This window comes from Bos indicus, chromosome 19 (genome assembly GCF_029378745.1).
Source record: "Bos indicus isolate NIAB-ARS_2022 breed Sahiwal x Tharparkar chromosome 19, NIAB-ARS_B.indTharparkar_mat_pri_1.0, whole genome shotgun sequence".
NCBI lineage: Eukaryota > Metazoa > Chordata > Mammalia > Artiodactyla > Bovidae > Bos > Bos indicus.
The window spans coordinates 28980910-28997774 of record NC_091778.1 but is presented as its reverse complement, the minus strand read 5'-3'; the positions used below and the strand labels follow the sequence as shown (position 1 = coordinate 28997774).

General features: G+C 54.7%; 1 protein-coding gene across 2 annotated transcripts; it reads left to right on the top strand.

Moving 5' to 3' along the window:
- The first annotated feature begins 3888 nt into the window (after positions 1-3888).
- Positions 3889-15896, top strand: ALOX12B (arachidonate 12-lipoxygenase, 12R type). 2 transcript variants are annotated; one of them, XM_019980645.2, is made up of 15 exons: positions 3890-4475; positions 5601-5805; positions 8726-8807; positions 8917-9003; positions 9112-9234; positions 9548-9651; positions 9997-10169; positions 10403-10546; positions 11698-11901; positions 12123-12209; positions 12440-12609; positions 13055-13176; positions 14985-15085; positions 15290-15460; positions 15651-15896. In XM_019980645.2, the coding sequence occupies exons 1-15, from the start codon at positions 4329-4331 to the stop codon at positions 15828-15830; spliced, it is 2100 nt and encodes a 699-aa protein (XP_019836204.1). In that variant the 5' UTR covers positions 3890-4328; the 3' UTR covers positions 15831-15896. The 2 variants fall into 2 exon arrangements, with proteins under 2 accessions (XP_070629155.1, XP_019836204.1); XM_070773054.1 differs by lacking the exon at positions 10403-10546 and having other exon boundaries at positions 3889-4475.
- Positions 15897-16865: the final 969 nt, after the last annotated feature.

Sequence of the window (16865 nt, the reverse complement as noted above, 5' to 3'; positions counted from 1 at the left end):
GAAACCTATTGGTAGTGGATTGTGATTTGGAGAATGGTGGTAGATCCCCCGGGTTTGTGTGACACCCAAACTCTTCTATACCATCAGTTCCCTCCCCGTTCCCCCCATGTCCCCTCCCAGGCTACCCTCCTGGCTGCCTGGGTGCCCCTGCCTTCTTCCACGCCCCACAGAATATTACTGTACCACTGGATTAGAAAGTTAAGACTGGGCCGCTTAACCCTGCTCCTTTAGGACTTGGCATCCCAAGCCCCTGAGCCTCAGTTCCTCATCCTTGGCCCTGCCCCTCAAGGAGACATAGCAGCCCCCTGAGGGCACAGTCTCAAGGGAAGAGGAGTAGCTAGAAGGCAGGTGACTGGGAAAATTTGCTTTGAGTTTGCATCTTAAGATGCATATTTGAATCATCAGGTTCCTAGCATCATCCAAGAGTCATGGTGGCTGAGTAGAGCCCAGGAGGGCAGGCCTGACAGCCCGAGAGAGCACTGTGCCCAGGCAATGAGACAGCCCTGCCAGTCACAGAGCACATAACCTTCACCCCAGCCTCTTCCTTGTCCTGCCTCCATCCCCCTAACCCATCCCCCTGCCTCACATCACTTTCTACCCCTCACCTCATCCTTTCTGAATCTTCACCCTAATTCCAATCCCATTCTTGGTTCAGTTCCCACCCCTGACCTTGTCCTTATCGCTAACCCATAGTTTGAGAGTCTCCCAGGTACCAGCTATTGTGCGTGGAGGTTGGGAGAAAACCAAATTACAGACATTCTACTCTAGTGGGAAAGACAGATATTCATCTAAGATGTTAACTACAGTGCTCTAGGAGACATTAAGAGTTAAATTTGGTCTTTCTTTTTAATTTATTTATTTTTAATTGGAAGATAATTGCTTTACAGTGTTGTGTTGGTTTCTGCCGTACATCAGCATAAATCAGCCACAGGTATATACATGTCCCCTCTCTCTTGAACCTCCCTAAACCTGGCCTTTCTTGATGAAGCAGTTATCAAGCTACAGTCTAAAGGAAGAGGAAACATTAAACAGGTCTAAGAGGGAGCAGTGTGTGCAAAGTCCCTGTGGTTGGAAAGAGCTGCTTTCACGTTATATCTTTACTCAAAAGCCCCCTTCTCAAAGAGCTGTTGCTTGGCTGTTGTTGTTTAATCGTGTCCGACTCTTTTGAGACCCCATGTGCTGGAGATGGGAATACCAGACCACCTGACCTGCCTCTTGAGAAACCTGTGTGCAGGTCAGGAAGCAACAGTTAGAAATGGACATGGAAAAATAGACTGGTTCCAAATAGGGAAAGGAGTACGTCAAGGCTGTGTATTGTCACCCTGCTTATTTAACTTATATGCAGAGTACATCATGAGAAACGCTGGGCTAGATGAAGCGCAAGCTGGAATCAAGATTGCTGGGAGAAATATCAATAACCTCAGATATGCAGATGACACCACCCTTATGGCAGAAAGTGAAGAAGAACTAAAGAGCCTTTTGATGAAAGTGAAAAAGGAGAGTGAAAAAGTTGGCTTAAAGCTCAATATTCAGAAAACGAAGATCATGGCATCTGGTCCTGTCACTTTATGGCAAATAGATGGGGAACCAGTGGAAACAGTGGCTGACTTTATTTTTCTGGGCTCCAAAATCACAGCAGATGGTGACTGCAGCCATGAAATTAAAAGACGCTTACTCCTTGGAAGGAAAGTTATGACCAACCTAGATAGCATATTCAAAAGCAGAGACATTACTTTGCCAACAAAGGTCCGTCTAGTCAAGGCTATGGTTTTTCCTGTGGTCATGTATGGATGTGAGAGTTGGACTGTGAAGAAGGCTGAGCACCGAAGAATTGATGCTTTTGAACTGTGGTGTTGGAGAAGACTCTTGAGAGTCCCTTGGACTGCAAGGAGATCCAACCAGTTCATCCTAAAGGAAATCAGTCCTGAATATTCATTGGAAGGACTGATGTTGAAGCTGAAACTCCAATATTTTGGCCACCTGATGGGAAGAGCTGACTCACTGGAAAAGACCCTGATGCTGGGAAAGATTGAAGGCAGGAGGAGAGGGGATGACAGAGGATGAGATGGTTGGATGGCATCACCAACTCAATGGACATGAGTGTGAGTAAACTCCAGGAGTTGGTGATGGACAAGGAGACCTGGCGTGCAGTCCATGGGGTTGCAAAGAGTCAGACACGACTGAGCAATTGAACTGACTGTGCTGGAGTGGGTTGCCTTTTCCTTTTCCAGGGGATCTTCCCAACCCAGGGATTGAACCTACATCTCCTGCATTGGCAGGTGGATTCTTTACCACTGAGCCACCAGGGAACCCCCTGACATCTGGCTACTCTATATCTAAAGTGTAGTCTTTTACACTTTATTATATTTCCCTACTTTATAGTTTCTCTTCAGCTCTTATCACTCTTTAACATAGTACTTGATTTACCTGGCTATTAGGTAAAACTGTCTGTTTCCTTGACTAGAATGTAAATTCCATGAAGGCAAGCAGGGATTTGTTTTATGAAGCCCTAAAAATATATTGGAAGGGACTTTCCTGGTGGTTCAGTGGTTGAGAATCAGGGGATATAGTTTCAAAAGACCCCTGGTCCGAGGAGATCCCCACATGCCAGGGGGCAAGTAAGCCTGAGTACCACAGCTACTGAGCCTGTGTGCTGCAATTACTGAAGCCCGGAGCCCTAGAGCCCATGCTCTGCAACAAGAGAAGTCACTGAAATGAGAAGCCTGTGCACTGAAACAAGGAGTAGCAGCCGCTCACTGAACTAGAGAAAGCCTGTGCGCAGCAACAAAGACCCAGAGCAGCCAAAAGTAAATATATAAATAAATTGTAGGGAACATAGGAGGGGGCTCCATAGTGTCTGCTGGTGAATGAATGAGGGCCACCTAGTCCCAGACAGAAGAGAGAAAAGGGGAATGTGGTGGGGGATGAGACCCATGAAGGGGGCCCTGGGGGCCACGTGAAAGGATGATGTCATTGTCCCAAAGGTGAGAAATTGCCACCACCAGGCTTGATCTGCTTGATCTGGAGTAGGAGGCACTGTGAGGGGTTGATGTTAAGTCTGTACTCTTATCCCAGAGCTACTCACTGGCCTGACTTTTATAAGAATTGCTATTTTCTTTTAACTTTTTATTTTTTTCCTCATGATGCAATAGTTGTTTTTCAATTAATTATTTATTTTTGTTTGCTGTGGGTTTTGTTGCATCAAGCAGGCTTTCTCTAGCTGCAGAGAGTGAGGGCTACTCTCTAGCTCTCATCAGGATGGCTTCTCTTGTTGTGGATCATGTGCTCTAGACTCAGGCTTCAGTAGGAGCAACTTGTGGGTCTGATTGTGGTGTAAGGATTGGCTGCTCTGTGGCATGTAGGAGCTTCCTGGACCAGGGCAGAACCCATGTCTCTTGCATTGGCGGGTGAATTCTTAACCAACAGACAACAAGGGAAGTCTCTAGCTTAATTCTTATGCCCCAAATTTCACTCCAACAGTCTTCTACATTTGTATTCAATCCCAATCCCTCTTTGGCTGATTGTGGCCCCATAGAAAACCATAGATAACCCCTCTCCGATCCCTGACCCCTTCCTGGAGATTTTGTGTCCCTTAGGGTCCCCAAGCTCTAGTTTCAATGCCCATCACCCTTTGTATTGTGGGCTCTGGGCCCTGGGACAGGATAGGCCAGCCTTCCTACTTTGGGCACTAAGTGCCCCATTTCCCAGAGTGGAATGGCAAAGCAACAGGCCAAGTGAACAGTGGGTTTGTGCTGCGTCCACCTCCCTTGACCTCCACCCGCCGGAGCCCCCAGAACCAGTGCTAGTGATCCGCTATCCATGACCCTGCTCAGCAGGGTGCCCAGTGTTGTAGCCAATAGGGGTGGGCAGAAGGAAGGAACTGTTGACTGATAAAGATCTGGGGGCCCTCCCCCTAACTTTCCTGGGGCCTTGGCTCAGGCTGGACTGGCTCCCCCACCCTGAAGTTTCCTCCATCCAAGGCCTCTTCTACCCGCCCTCTCAGGGGCAGGCCCAGCACCCTGCCTATTGTTCCTCCCTGCCAGCTCCCAGAGGGCCTGCAGCCCAGACGCCTGCTCACTGGCCCTGGAGCACAGCCCCACCCCAGCCTGCCAGGCTCCTGTCCTGCACCCGACCTGGTGCCACCCCCACCCCCTGTCCGGGGCAGCAGCTTCGCCAGCCTCTGGGTCCCTGCTTTACCTCTCCACCTCGGAAGGCTGACCTTTCCACTCCTGTCTGTGTCTGACTTTTCCTGCCGGGCTTGGGCCCCCCTGTGGCCCCTCTCACCGTGTCTGTGATTGAGACCCCTTCCTGCCTCCTAAAGAGCAACCATGGCCACCTACAAAGTCAGGGTGGCCACAGGCACCGACTTCTTATCGGGAACCATGGACTCCATCTCTCTGATCATCGTGGGGACTCAGGGAGAGAGCCATAAGCAGCTGCTGAATCACTTTGGGAGAGATTTTGCAACTGGTGCGGTGAGTGAGTGAGTGTGTGTGTGTGTGTGCCTGGGGAGAAAGGGGAGGGATGGAGGGGTACAGGGCTCTGAAAGCGGCGGGGCTCCAAGGTGGCTCAAAGGCCCCTCACCCAAGACCTGACTCCCAGCCTCTTCCACCCCCTCCCCACCACCCGTCACCTCTCATTCCTTTGCCATCATCGCTCCTTCCTCCCCCTGCTCTTTTCTCACCTCTTTTTCTCTCTTCTTCATCCCTCGCTGTCATCACCCACTCACACCCCTCACCTCTCAACCCTCTCCCGCTTGTTTCATCTCTCCTGCTTTCCAGTCTCTTTCCACCCCCTCTTCCCTCATCCCTTTCCTGTTTCCTCTCTCAGACTCTTCCTCATGCTTCCTTCTCCCATTCTTACTCACCCTTCCTAAATTAACACATTATCGACCAGGGGATTTTTTGCAAAATAAGATCCATGGCCAGTGATTTGTTATGTAAGTGAGTACTGAACCATCCTGGTAAATAATGTTCAGGTAACAAAAGACTTATTGATGTGTCTTTGGTCAATAAGTTGTTAAGCTTCAGCATCACTGGCTTAAATTTCCACTGGATTCCGTGTCATACAAGGCATCAGATCAGCCTGTCCAGCAGGGACTGTCCTGCTCTGTGATGAAAGGCCCCATCTGCTGAGCCCTCAGCCTAATTTTGAGTCAGGTCCAGCCACCTGCTGTTATGTGACATTAATAGCTCACTCTGTCTTTGTAGACATTTCTGAATCTCCACATCTTCACTGATAAGTGGGAGGAAACGGGGGGCTGGTTGGACCATCTCTGCCCACTCTTAAGGATGTAGGAGGCTTGGGGGGCTCTATATAGACCCCTTGTACACCAGTCCCTGGGGGTCTGCATGGCTCCTGAAGCCTCAGGTGGCTGGGGAGGAGGAAGTGGGAGGAGGGGATTTCAGGAGCCGAGGATGGAGAGAGGGAGGGCCTGGAGTCCTCCCCAGGTGGGGTCAGGCAGGTGGGAGGGACAGAGACCCCAACAATCAGCTCATCCTGGTCTAGGGAGGTGAGCATCGCCCAGCATGAGTGGGGCTTGGGTGAGGAGGCAGGCAGGTGGGAGGCTGGCCCGCTCAGCTGGCCCTGTGCCCGCCCAGGTGGACGACTACACTGTCCAGTGTCAGCAGGACCTGGGGGACCTCATCATCGTCCGCCTGTACAAGGAGCGCTACTCCTTCTTCCCCAAGAACCCCTGGTACTGCAACTACGTGCAGGTCTGTGCGCCCAATGGCCGCATCTACCACTTCCCCGCCTACCAGTGGATAGACGGCTATGGGACCCTGGCACTCCGGGAGGCTACAGGTAAGCCCTCTCTGTCTCCATCCCATACGATGAAGCCCCTCGCTCTGGCCTGGCGATCCCAGCGTGGCCACCCCAGGCTCCCAGCCAGCCAGCCAAGTGCCAGCCTGACAGGGGCACCAGGCACACCTGTCACTCTCCCACACCAGCCATGGTCCATGCTGCTCTGCTGGGCCCGGCTCAAGGCTGCGGCCTGGAGGAACGAGGCAGGGGGCGCTACTCTCTGGACCCCAGGGTCTGACTGCAGACAGCATTCTCAGAGCAGGCTCTCCATTACCTCTACAGTCCTCCTCTCAATGCCCACAGGAAGCCTGGCTACTCTCAGACCTTAGGACTCTGATTGGATGCCCTGTGTTCGCCAAGCAGCAGGTGCTGCCGCTCTGAAGACTCCCTGTTACCCCCTCAGGGTGCTGTTACTGTAACAGGATGCCTTGTTACTCTGATAGGATTTCCCATGATTCCACCTGTTGCCTTGTTATTTTCTGAAGAAGCCCTGATGGTTCAATAACCCTCTAAGGCCCTACAACAGAAGGTCTTGTACCTTCTCACGATGCCCTGGATTTCTAATTGAGCATTTCTTAGACTGATGGGATGTTCTGTGGCTCCAATGGGCTTCCAATCACCCCAAAAGGACACCTTATTTCTCTCAAGGGACTCACTGCCCACTCCACCCCCTATTCAGTGAGGCTCCTTCACAGTCCAATCCAAGGCCCAGTTACTCATATCGACTGTCAGAGTTCTTTGAGGTAGCCAGTCAAGGCTGCCCCAGCTGTTTTCCCAGCCACTTGATTGCTGCCATGGAAAAGGGACAGGACCTGAGGGCCCAAGTCCCTTGCATCCACCCTTATATCCACCTTTGTGTGGCTGCTCCAAGGAGACTGCAACCTTGTCCTCTTTTGTTCCCCTCTCTCAACCAGCCATGCTCCTCTGGCCTCCTCCGAGGTAGATGAGAGGGGAGGCAGGGCTGAGGGAGCCCCAGGGTGGGGAGCTCCTCCTCTCAGAGTCTGACCACCCCTCTCCCTTCTCTCATTTCCCCATGGTCAAGTCCTTGCCCTGGGAGCAGGGGGTCAGGGCCAGCTGGGGAAAGGAGAGTCAGGGGCAGAGGGAAGCAGGCCTGGCCAGGTGGGGGCGATAGGAGAGGGCCTCACAGAGGACGCAGAGCATCTTCCCACAGTGATAGGTCTGAGTGGCATGGAAACGGGACAGGCAGGGTAGTGCTGGGAGGCAGGCACGAATGGGGTTGGGTGGGGCAGCTGCCATGAAATACCAGGGCAGGGAGACTTGAATGACCGGCTGGGACCTTCAAGGATGAAGGCTCCCACCCCAGGGATGAAACTGAACTGAGTCTGTGGGTCACACGACTCCAGATGGCATTGTTCACCCTGAGTGCAATGTGAGCTGAGGCAGATAGAAGGAGAAGGAAGGTGGCCTGTGAAGGAAAATGATAGGGAGGCAGCGATAGGCACCTGCCAGCCTGGGACTACCAGCCAGGATGTGAGTGTCAGCTTCACCGCTTGCTGGGCATCTGGACTCATTTCCAAGTTCTTCTAAGCCTCAGTGTCCTCATTTGTCAAACTGGGCTGACAGCAGAACCTACTTCATGGGGTTGATGCGAGAAGCCAATGTTATTTCTGAAATTTTCCTTTTAACATGTTTGGACTGAGGTTGACTGCAGGGAACTGAATCTAGGGAAAGCGAAACTACAGTTAAGGGGACTCCCTGTATGTATTTATGCAAATGTATCTTCATATATGCATATATTCTTTATACACTCACACATACCGTATGTTACATGATACATCCACCAGGGTAACTGCAAATATGTCAAATGTTTCTGCAAGCCAAAACTGAGTAGTTTCAGAGTGATATAAATCAAGACCCTACGCAGCCTCAGGTAAATTTAGATCAGGTTTGGTTGGCCAAGAAGTGTGTGCCTATTTGTGGAAAAAAATAATAATAAAAAACAAAAACTTGATTTCTGGACCTTTTGAAATTGTGGAGATCAGACTGTGGGTCTATAATAGTCATCTGCCTCATAATTCAAACTGTTCTTGTGCAAATTAAATTATTGACATAAGTATTTAGAAGGGCTTCCTAGGTGGTTCAGACGGTAAGGAATCCGCAGGCAATGCAGGAGACCCAGGAGACTTGGGTTCGATCCCTGGGTCAAGAAGATGCCCCAGAGAAGGAAATGGCAATCCACTCCAGTATACTTGCCTGGGAAATCCCATGGAGAGAGGAGCCCAGCAGGCCCCAGTCCATGAAGTTGCAGAGTGATTGACTGAGCAATTAACACAGTATTTAGAAAGTGCCTGGTACCCAGTAAGTTCTAAATAACTGTTAGGTATTCATGTTCCAGAGGAGAAGGCAATGGCACCCCACTCCAGTACTCTTGCCTGGAAAATCCCATGGATGGAGGAGCCTGGAAGGCTGCAGTCCATGGGGTCGCTGAGGGTCAGACATGACTGAGTGACTTCCCTTTCACTTTCCACTTTCATGCACTGGAGAAGGAAATGACAATCCACTCCAGTGTTCTTGCCTGGAGAATCCCAGGGATGGGGAAGCCTGGTGGGCTGCGGTCTACGGGGTCACACAGAGTCGGACACGACTGAAGTGACTTAGCAAAAAAAAAAATTCATGTTCCAGGAGTTCTAGAAGAGGGACTTCCCTGCAGCAGAGCCCCCTGGAAGGGTAGAGCAAGGACAGGGAAGGGTGGTCCATAATCCTTTTGATCCTTTCATCTGAGTTTCTGGGAGAAGACACACCCTCTCTCTCCCAGGGTAAGCCTTCCCCATCCTTGGCCCTGTCCCACCTCCCCACAGTGCTGACCTTGAGGACAGAAGCTGAATTCTGATCCCCGAAGTGGGCAGGGGCAGGCCCGGGCAGGGGCAGATCTTGAGCCTCCTCCTTGGTCTCCCTACAGGAAAGATAGCAGCAGATGACACACTCCCGATCCTTCTGGAACACCGAAAGGAGGAGCTCAGAGCCAAGCAGGACTTCTACCAGTGAGGGGGGTGGGGGGCAGGGGCTGCGGAAGGTCAGGGGGCCAGTGGTGGTTGTGCCCTGGGATGGTGCGTGGCCATCACGACTGACTGGCTCGGCTTCTGTTTACAGCTGGAGAGTCTTTGTTCCTGGCCTGCCCAACTACGTACACATTCCCAGCTACCGCCCTCCTGCCCGGAGAAACCCCAACAGGCCGGAGTAAGGACTTGGGGCTGCCCAAGGGCCCCTCCCATGGCTGACACCTGCTCTCTGCCCCCTCCCTGTGCCCTGGACCCCAGATGCCCAGCCCTGCTCTCCTCCCTACAGGTGGAATGGCTATATCCCGGGGTTCCCGATTCTCATAAACTTTAAGGCCACCAAGTTCCTGGACTTAAATCTGCGCTACTCCTTCACCAAGACGGCCTCCTTCTTCTTCCGCCTGAGCCCCATGTGAGTGTGTGTGAGGGGCGGGGTGTGAGGGCTCTTGTAAAGACTGTCCCGCTCCACGCCTGCCTCCACCACAGCATGGCCAGGAGGGCAGCGGGAGCCGGAAGGAGAGGGTTAGGGAACCTTAGAGGTGACACTCCAAGACCTAGACATAGGAAGGCCTTGAGCTGTGCCACGGGGCTACCCTGAGACCCACCCCCGCGCCCGACTCAGGGACTCAAGAGACCCTGGGGGTGGGGGTGGGGCAGCTCTACCGCCATCCCAGGGGCACTGGACCCCATCTCTGACGGCCTCCCCCTCGAATCCCCTGTCCTAGGGCACTGGGGTTCAAACTCCGCGGCCTGGTGGACAGCAAACGGTCCTGGAAGAGACTGAAGGACATTAAGAAAATTTTCCCTGGCAATAAATCTGTCGTCTTCGGTATGGGGTGGGAACGAGAACGGGGAAGCTGGGCGAGATCCGGCCCCAGGTGCTCGAGCCGCGGGCGGGAGGCAGGACCCCCGCGTGGGATGTGGGGTGGGAGCCACACAGAGAACCTGAGGCCGGAATTCGCACAGGCGAGCGCGCCCTCTGGCGGCTCCTTGGAAAACACCGCCCGGCGCCCCTCCGGCGGCTCAACCCGAGGCCGAGGCCTGGAGCTCGGTTTTCCTCCCGAAACCTCCGTGGTCCATGGCCTTCCTCCCTCTCCCCGGGCCTTATCTCTCGTCCTCTCTGACCCTGAGGGGGAGTGGGTAGCTTCGTGACGTCCCCGCGCTGTCCCCCCAGAGTACGTGGCTGAGCACTGGGCAGAGGACAGCTTCTTTGGGTACCAGTACCTCAATGGCATCAACCCAGGCCTGCTCTGCCGCTGCACGCGGATCCCGGACAAGTTCCCGGTCACAGACGACATGGTGGCCCCCTTCCTGGGCGAAGGAACGTGCCTACAAGCGGAACTGGAGGTGAAGCCTGCTCTGGAGTTGAGCCCCCCACAGCCTCCCTTCCTCCCTCTCTCCTGGCATCCCTGTCTCTCCCCACCAACTCCTCGGCAGACCCCCACCCCCTACCCAACTCCCCCGCTCGGGTCCTGGCCAACCCCACACCTGGGGAGCCAGAGCACCCTGCACTCAAGGCGTGGGTCATGGGTACCACGTGTTGGGTGCCTACCTGTCCACTCATCACGGCTCCCCTCCAGAAGGGGAACATTTACCTGGCCGACTACCGCATCTTGGAGGGCATTCCCGCCATTGAACTTAACGGCCAGAAGCAGTACCACTGCGCCCCACTCTGTTTGCTGCACTTTGGCCGGGAAGGGAACCTCCTGCCTATTGCCATCCAGGTGCCTGGGGTGCAGGCCTGGGGGTGGGTGCTGTGTGAGTGTTGCCAGCGGGTGAGCCTCTGTGCGTACATGAAGAGATGTGTGATTGCATGGGCTGGTGTGTGTACTTGTATACTTCTATCTGTGTGAGTTTATGGTCAGTTGGTCAGCCTGTGTTTGTGTGTGTATGTGAACTTTATGTCCCTGTGTGTGTACCTATTTGTGAAGGGTTGTGCCTGTGTGAGTGTGCACTATCTCTGTGTAGGCATATGTGCCTGTGTGAGTCTATGTTCCTATGTGTGCATCTAAGAACACACCTGTGTTTATGTATGTCCCTGTCTGTGTGTGGCTACTGGTGAGCCTAGTGTATGGCCGTAAGCACCAGACTGAGTCTCCAAGGGGCCCTTCATGGGTGCATCTTTGTGCTGCCACTTGGATGCCCATGCTGCATAAAGTTGGGTCCCTGTGGGTGCACTTGTGTGTAAGCCCCAGTGTGTAGAGTGTGGGTACTGTGTCTATATGCACAGAAGTGACCAGGTAGGAATAAGCCTGTCTCTTTGACTCCATTCATCCATCTGCTTGATAAGTCAGTATCTGCTGTGGCTTATCTGCTAGAAAAACTGTGCTAATCAAACTTAGCCGCTGCCTCGAGAGTGTGGCCTGGCTGGAAGGGAAACTGGGATGCTTTCTTCCCAGAGGTTTCCAGCAGGATCAGGTCTGAATTAGTCACCCCTTGGGGTGGGAGTGGGGGTCAGCCCAGCTCTGATGCTCCTGGCTTGTTAGTGGAGCAGTGCAGACTAGATTTCAATGAACCACTAACCCCTAGGGAGCTGGGTGCCCTTGTGCGCTGCACAGCCTGCACAGCTGAATGTGGCGACTATGGGATTGAGGTAAGGATGGGTTTTCAAAGGAGGCAGACTTTGAGCTGGTTCTTATAGAATGAGTGGGAGCTTTCAGGTAGAGGAAGGGAAGGTAGCACAGGCAGAGGGAAGAGCAGGAGCAGATGTGAGAAGGGAGGGGAGGCCCTGGTGTGCTCAGAGGACCAGAGGGACTGGAGTGTAGGGGCTGGGGTTTTTACCCCCTGGTCTCCCTTCTGCCTCCCTCGTGTAGTGGGGGCCTTGTGTATGTGGGTCTTTGCTCTCACCTAACACTTTCTCCTTCCTCACCCCCAGCTCAGCCAGACTCCCGGGCCCGACTGCCCCATCTTCCTGCCCAGTGACTCTGAGTGGGACTGGCTGCTGGCCAAGACGTGGGTGCGCTATGCCGAGTTCTACTGCCACGAGGGCATCTCCCACTTGCTGGAGACCCACCTCATAGCTGAGGCCTTCTGCCTGGCCATGCTGAGGCAGCTACCCATGTGCCACCCCCTCTACAAGGTATGGGCTTGGGCCAAGGGGCCTCTATGAAACATCGCTGTCCTCAGTCATCCCCAGAAAGCTGCCTGGTTTGCTCAGCAGTCAGAAGGATTCCAGCTAGACTTGGGGAAGCAGCTTGGGGGGCTGTCGAGGGGTCTGATGTTGCAGAAATAGGGGGTGCTGACATTCTGTGGGGGATGACTTTAGCCCTCTCTCATCATCTTCCTTGATCCCCCCAACAGCTCCTCATCCCCCACACCCGATACACCATCCAGATCAACAGCATCGGGCGGGCTGTCCTCCTTAATGAAGGGGGGCTCTCTGCCAGGGTAAGACTTCTTTCTCCAACCCCACAAGACATGTGTTTCCCTTCTGGCCTTTACAGTTTGACTAAAGCTGAACTTCCAAGCTGCCTTTAGATCATGAGTGGGCATGGAGGAAGGGGACCAGTTAAGATGGGTGCTGTGTCTGCCAGGCTCCAGAGGCCAAGTTGGGTGTGCTGGTCCGGAGTGAGAGGATCCCTAGACAGTGTGCTCAAGGTCTGCCTGGTCCCTAACAGAGCATGTCCCTGGGCCTGGCGGGCTTTGCCGAGGCGATGGTGCGGGCTCTGTCGGAGATCAACTACGACAACCTCTACCTCCCCGACGACTTCGTGAGACGTGGGGTTCAGGACCTGCCAGGGTATTATTACCGTGAGGACAGCCTGGCAGTGTGGGATGCACTGGAGAGGTGAGGTCAGGGCAGCAATGGGTGCCACTTGAGGGGAACACACCCTGGGATGTTAGAGGCAGTCTGGGGAGCTTTTAAGGACCAGGGGTGCCATCCTGGGGCTTGGGGATAAGGTCTGGAATGTGTGTGGGGATCACACACATGCTCACACTCTGGGTGGGGCCTCTGAGGCCTGATGGTCCCCTTCTTTGCTTTGGCCCCAGCCTGCCTCTGCTTGCCAGACCCTGTCTGGGCTCTGAGCTGCCTGTAGGCCTCATCTGATCCTTACTGGGAGCACTCTGAGTGTTTTCTGACCTTGCCCAGCCGCTGCTCTTGCTACCTCTGCCCACCCACAGGCCTCAGGCTGCTCTGGGTCAGCCGATGCTGGGGCATCCTGAGGGAGGTAGGAGAACCATGGTGAGGGAAGGCACTGGGGGTTCAAACTAAGGTCCTGTCCCCTGGTTAGGTATGTGACAGAGATCATCACCTACTATTACCCGTGTGACGCTGCTGTGGAAGGTGACCTGGAATTGCAGTCCTGGGTGCAGGAGATATTCAAGGAGTGCCTACTAGGGCGTGAGAGTTCAGGTATGGGCCTGACCCCCAGCAGGGACCCGGGGCTGTGGCGTGGAGTGGGCCCTCCCAGGCTGGGCTGGAGCTAGTCTCACTTTGGGCTGAAGGAGGCCAAAGAGAGCCCTAGGATTTGACAGAGCTCTTCGCTGGCCGCTGGAGCAGTGGTATTTCAGAGAGGTTGGGGAGGAAAGCCTGACTAGCTTGGGGTCCCTGTCTCAGCTCAGGGTCTGTGGGTCATCTTGGTAGATACCTGGAGAGATCCCAGTCTCTTGCTTCAGGAAAAAAAAGAAAACCTTTGTGGGCTGAGAAATGGGGCATGAGTTCCAACAGGACAGGCCAGTGTGTACTGGTGGCGGGGGAGCTGGCGAGGAGCAGGCAGGCTTCAGGAGACAGAGGGGATGGGGAGCGAATCCTGAAGACGTGCCACTTGGGCACCCACTCAACAAGTATTTAGTGAGCATCTGTGATGTGGTGAACACTGTACTGGTTACTGCGGAGGCCAAAGGGAATGAGACGCTGAAGGCGCTGCCCTTGAGTTGATCAGTCTCTAGGGATAGCCGCTCACTGTAAACGGGCAGGTATAAGACTGGTGCAGTTTGTAGGGAAGCCAGGGAGGGGCTGTAGGAACCCAGCATGGGGCAGGGGAACCTACCCTAGCTTGGGGAGGGCTGGCAGGTAGAGAGTGAAGGGTGGGTAGCAGCAAGCTGCTGCTCCTGCTGCTGCTAAGTTGCTTCAGTTGTGTCCGACTCTGTGCGACCCCATAGACAGCAGCCCACCAGGCTCCCCCGTCCCTGGGATTCTCCAGGCAAGAACACTGGAATGGGTTGCCATTTCCTTCTCCAATGCATGAAAGTGAAAAGTGAAATTGAAGTCGCTCAGTTGTGTCCTAAGATTTGTGCAATGGGAGGTCAGCCAGGTGATGACAGAGGTGGGGTTGGAGAGTCCTGACTTGGGAGCTGCATGAGGAAAGGCCTGAAAGCCAGACTGAGCAGAGTTAGTTCTGGGACTGCTGATAAGTCCCTGCAGCTGGGGTTCTGGGGCAGGAGGAATGGGGCAGCCTCCTGTGAGATGAGGCTGAAGCCAGGAGCAGGGGCTGGGTGCTGCAGCCTGGTTAAGGAGTCTGGAATTCCTCCGCGTTCAGAGGGAGCCGTCGAGGTGTGTCTGGGGAGATGAAGCGTGCACAGCAGGATGTCAGACTTTACTGGTGGTCAGGGAACAGTTTGGGAAGCTGCTGTGGTGTCCAGGAGGGAGATGACAGGGACCTTCCCTGGGAGGGGGCTCTGGGGATGAAGAGGATGCCAGAGCTAGCTGGGAGACAGAAATGACAGGACCTGCTGACTGGTTTGGGTTTGTCGGTGGGGGCTGAGTGGTGGGACGGAGGAGCCAAGGGTGACTCCTGGATTTTGGGCTTTTGAAACTAGGTGGATGGTGTGTATCATTCTTTGAGCTGGGGGCCTGGAAGGAGAAGCAGTTGAGGGAGGAAGATGACTGGAGGAAGGGTCTGGTTTGAATGTGTTGGGCTTTTGGAACGTGGGTTCACCATGGCAACCAGAGCTAGGTGCTCAGGTGGGGCACAGGAAAGAGAAGCAAGCTTAGAGAAGCCCCCGAGGACATTTGACCAAGGCCCAGTTGAACCCCACCTTGGGGGTGGGGGGGGGTGGGGTTGTGGCCAAACAAGAACCAAACAGGCAGGTTGGGGGCAGCCTGGAGGGCTGGAAGAACAGGGTGAGCTGGGCTTGGCCATGCTCTCTGTGGGCCAGCCAGGACCTGGGCAGCACTGATGTGGTCTGGGCCTTACCTGCCCACACCTGCCCTTCCCCCAGGCTTCCCCACATGCTTGCGAACTGTGCCTGAGCTGATCCGATATGTCACCATTGTCATCTACACCTGCTCCGCAAAGCACGCAGCTGTCAACACAGGGCAGGTACCTGGACTCACCAGCCCCTGCCCCAGGCCCAGACTTGACCTTAATCCCAGCCCCAGTGTCTGAACTCTGCCTCAGCCATAATCCCCAGTCTGGCCCAAATCTGTCTCAACCAGAGTCCCCAGTTCAATCCCTGCCTCCATTGACACCCGAGGGTCTCGGGGTGCCCTCTGACCCAGAAGCCCCTCTCTACTCCACCTCTAGTTGGAGTTCACCGCCTGGATGCCCAACTTCCCCTCATCCATGCGGAACCCACCAATACAGGCCAAGGGGCTGACCACGCTGGAGACCTTTCTTGACACATTGCCGGATATTAAGACCACATGCATCACCCTACTGGTGCTTTGGACACTCAGTCGGGAGCCCGACGACAAGGTGTCCTGGGCCTGGGGTGCAGGTTGAGGTGGGGAACCTCTGAGCAGAGGCAGGCGGCTGGGGAGCTGGGAGCCCAATGAGAGGAGGGTGTCAAGGCCAAGAGGCAGGGAGGGAGGCTGCTGAAGGGGAAGGACGGAAGGGGTGGGGAGGGGTGGGGCTCCATTCCAGCCGCCTGGTTCTGTGCCCGCAGCGGCCCCTGGGCCACTTCCCGGACATCCACTTCGTGGAGGAGGCCCCGCGGAGGAGCATAGAGACCCTCCGCCAGCGCCTGGCTCAGATCTCACACAACATCCGCCAACGCAACAAGTGTCTCCCCATCCCCTACTACTACCTGGACCCCGTGCTGATTGAGAACAGCATTTCTATTTAGGATGGCCCCTCTCCACTCAACTTTCCTGCCCTGCACCCGCCTGTTTTCCAATAAAATCACTTCAAACACAAGCCCGGGGGCTGTCTCTGTGTTTATTGTGGGTGCACACCGGGGCTGGGGCACGCCATGCTCACAAGGCGATGCTGTTCCCACCAAAGCCTGGTCCAGGTACACTCATACAGCAGGCCAGGCCCTGGTTTTGCTCCTGGATGTCCCATGAGATCTGGGCCAGGTGGCTGTGGAAGACAGAAACCTTCCTCGGGGCCTCCTTGGCGAAGTACTCATCAGGGTAGGTGCCCAGGTACTGCTGGGGACGGCAGGAGAGAAGGCTGGAGCCCCTGACCTGCAAGCCTTGGTCCCATCTTTCAACCAAAAGCTATTCTGATCCACCTGGAGTCCCCTGGGACCCAGACCACCAGAAAATTCACCCAAGGACAGAGACCACCACCCAAGTCCTACTCACCTACCTAAGAACCCAGACCACCCAAGACCCATTCAATTTTAAACAACCCCACCATCCAGTCTAGGCAAAAGACCACCCTCCATCCAGCCTACCCAGACCTCCCAAGCCATGAGCCCTTTGAAACCCAGACCACTATAAGTTCCACCTACTAGGAACCCCTGCCACCCTAAACCACACCCCCCAGCAACTACCTCACTCCAGGCCCTGCCCCCCAGAAGCCCAGTCTGCTCGGTGTACCCTCCAAGTAATGCAGTGTCCCCAGCAGCCTTTCTTCACCCCACTCACTCTCCCAGAACCTGAGACCCCAGCCCACCCTGGACTTTACAGTGTCCTTGGTTTCATTGCTGACAGTCCAGAAGAGCTCAAGGGAGTGGCACGTGATGTTGACCTCAGGGAGTGAAGCCACCAGGCTTGTCGGGCTCTGGCCTTTGAAGGTAGGCGGGGGGAGCCAGATGGTGCTGGGAGAATTGGGCATCCAGCCACTGAAATCAAACTGACCCCCTAGACTCAGTAAGCACAAGGCTGCCAGGACTCCTGCTAGGCCCACATCCCCCATGACCTGGCTTGTCCCC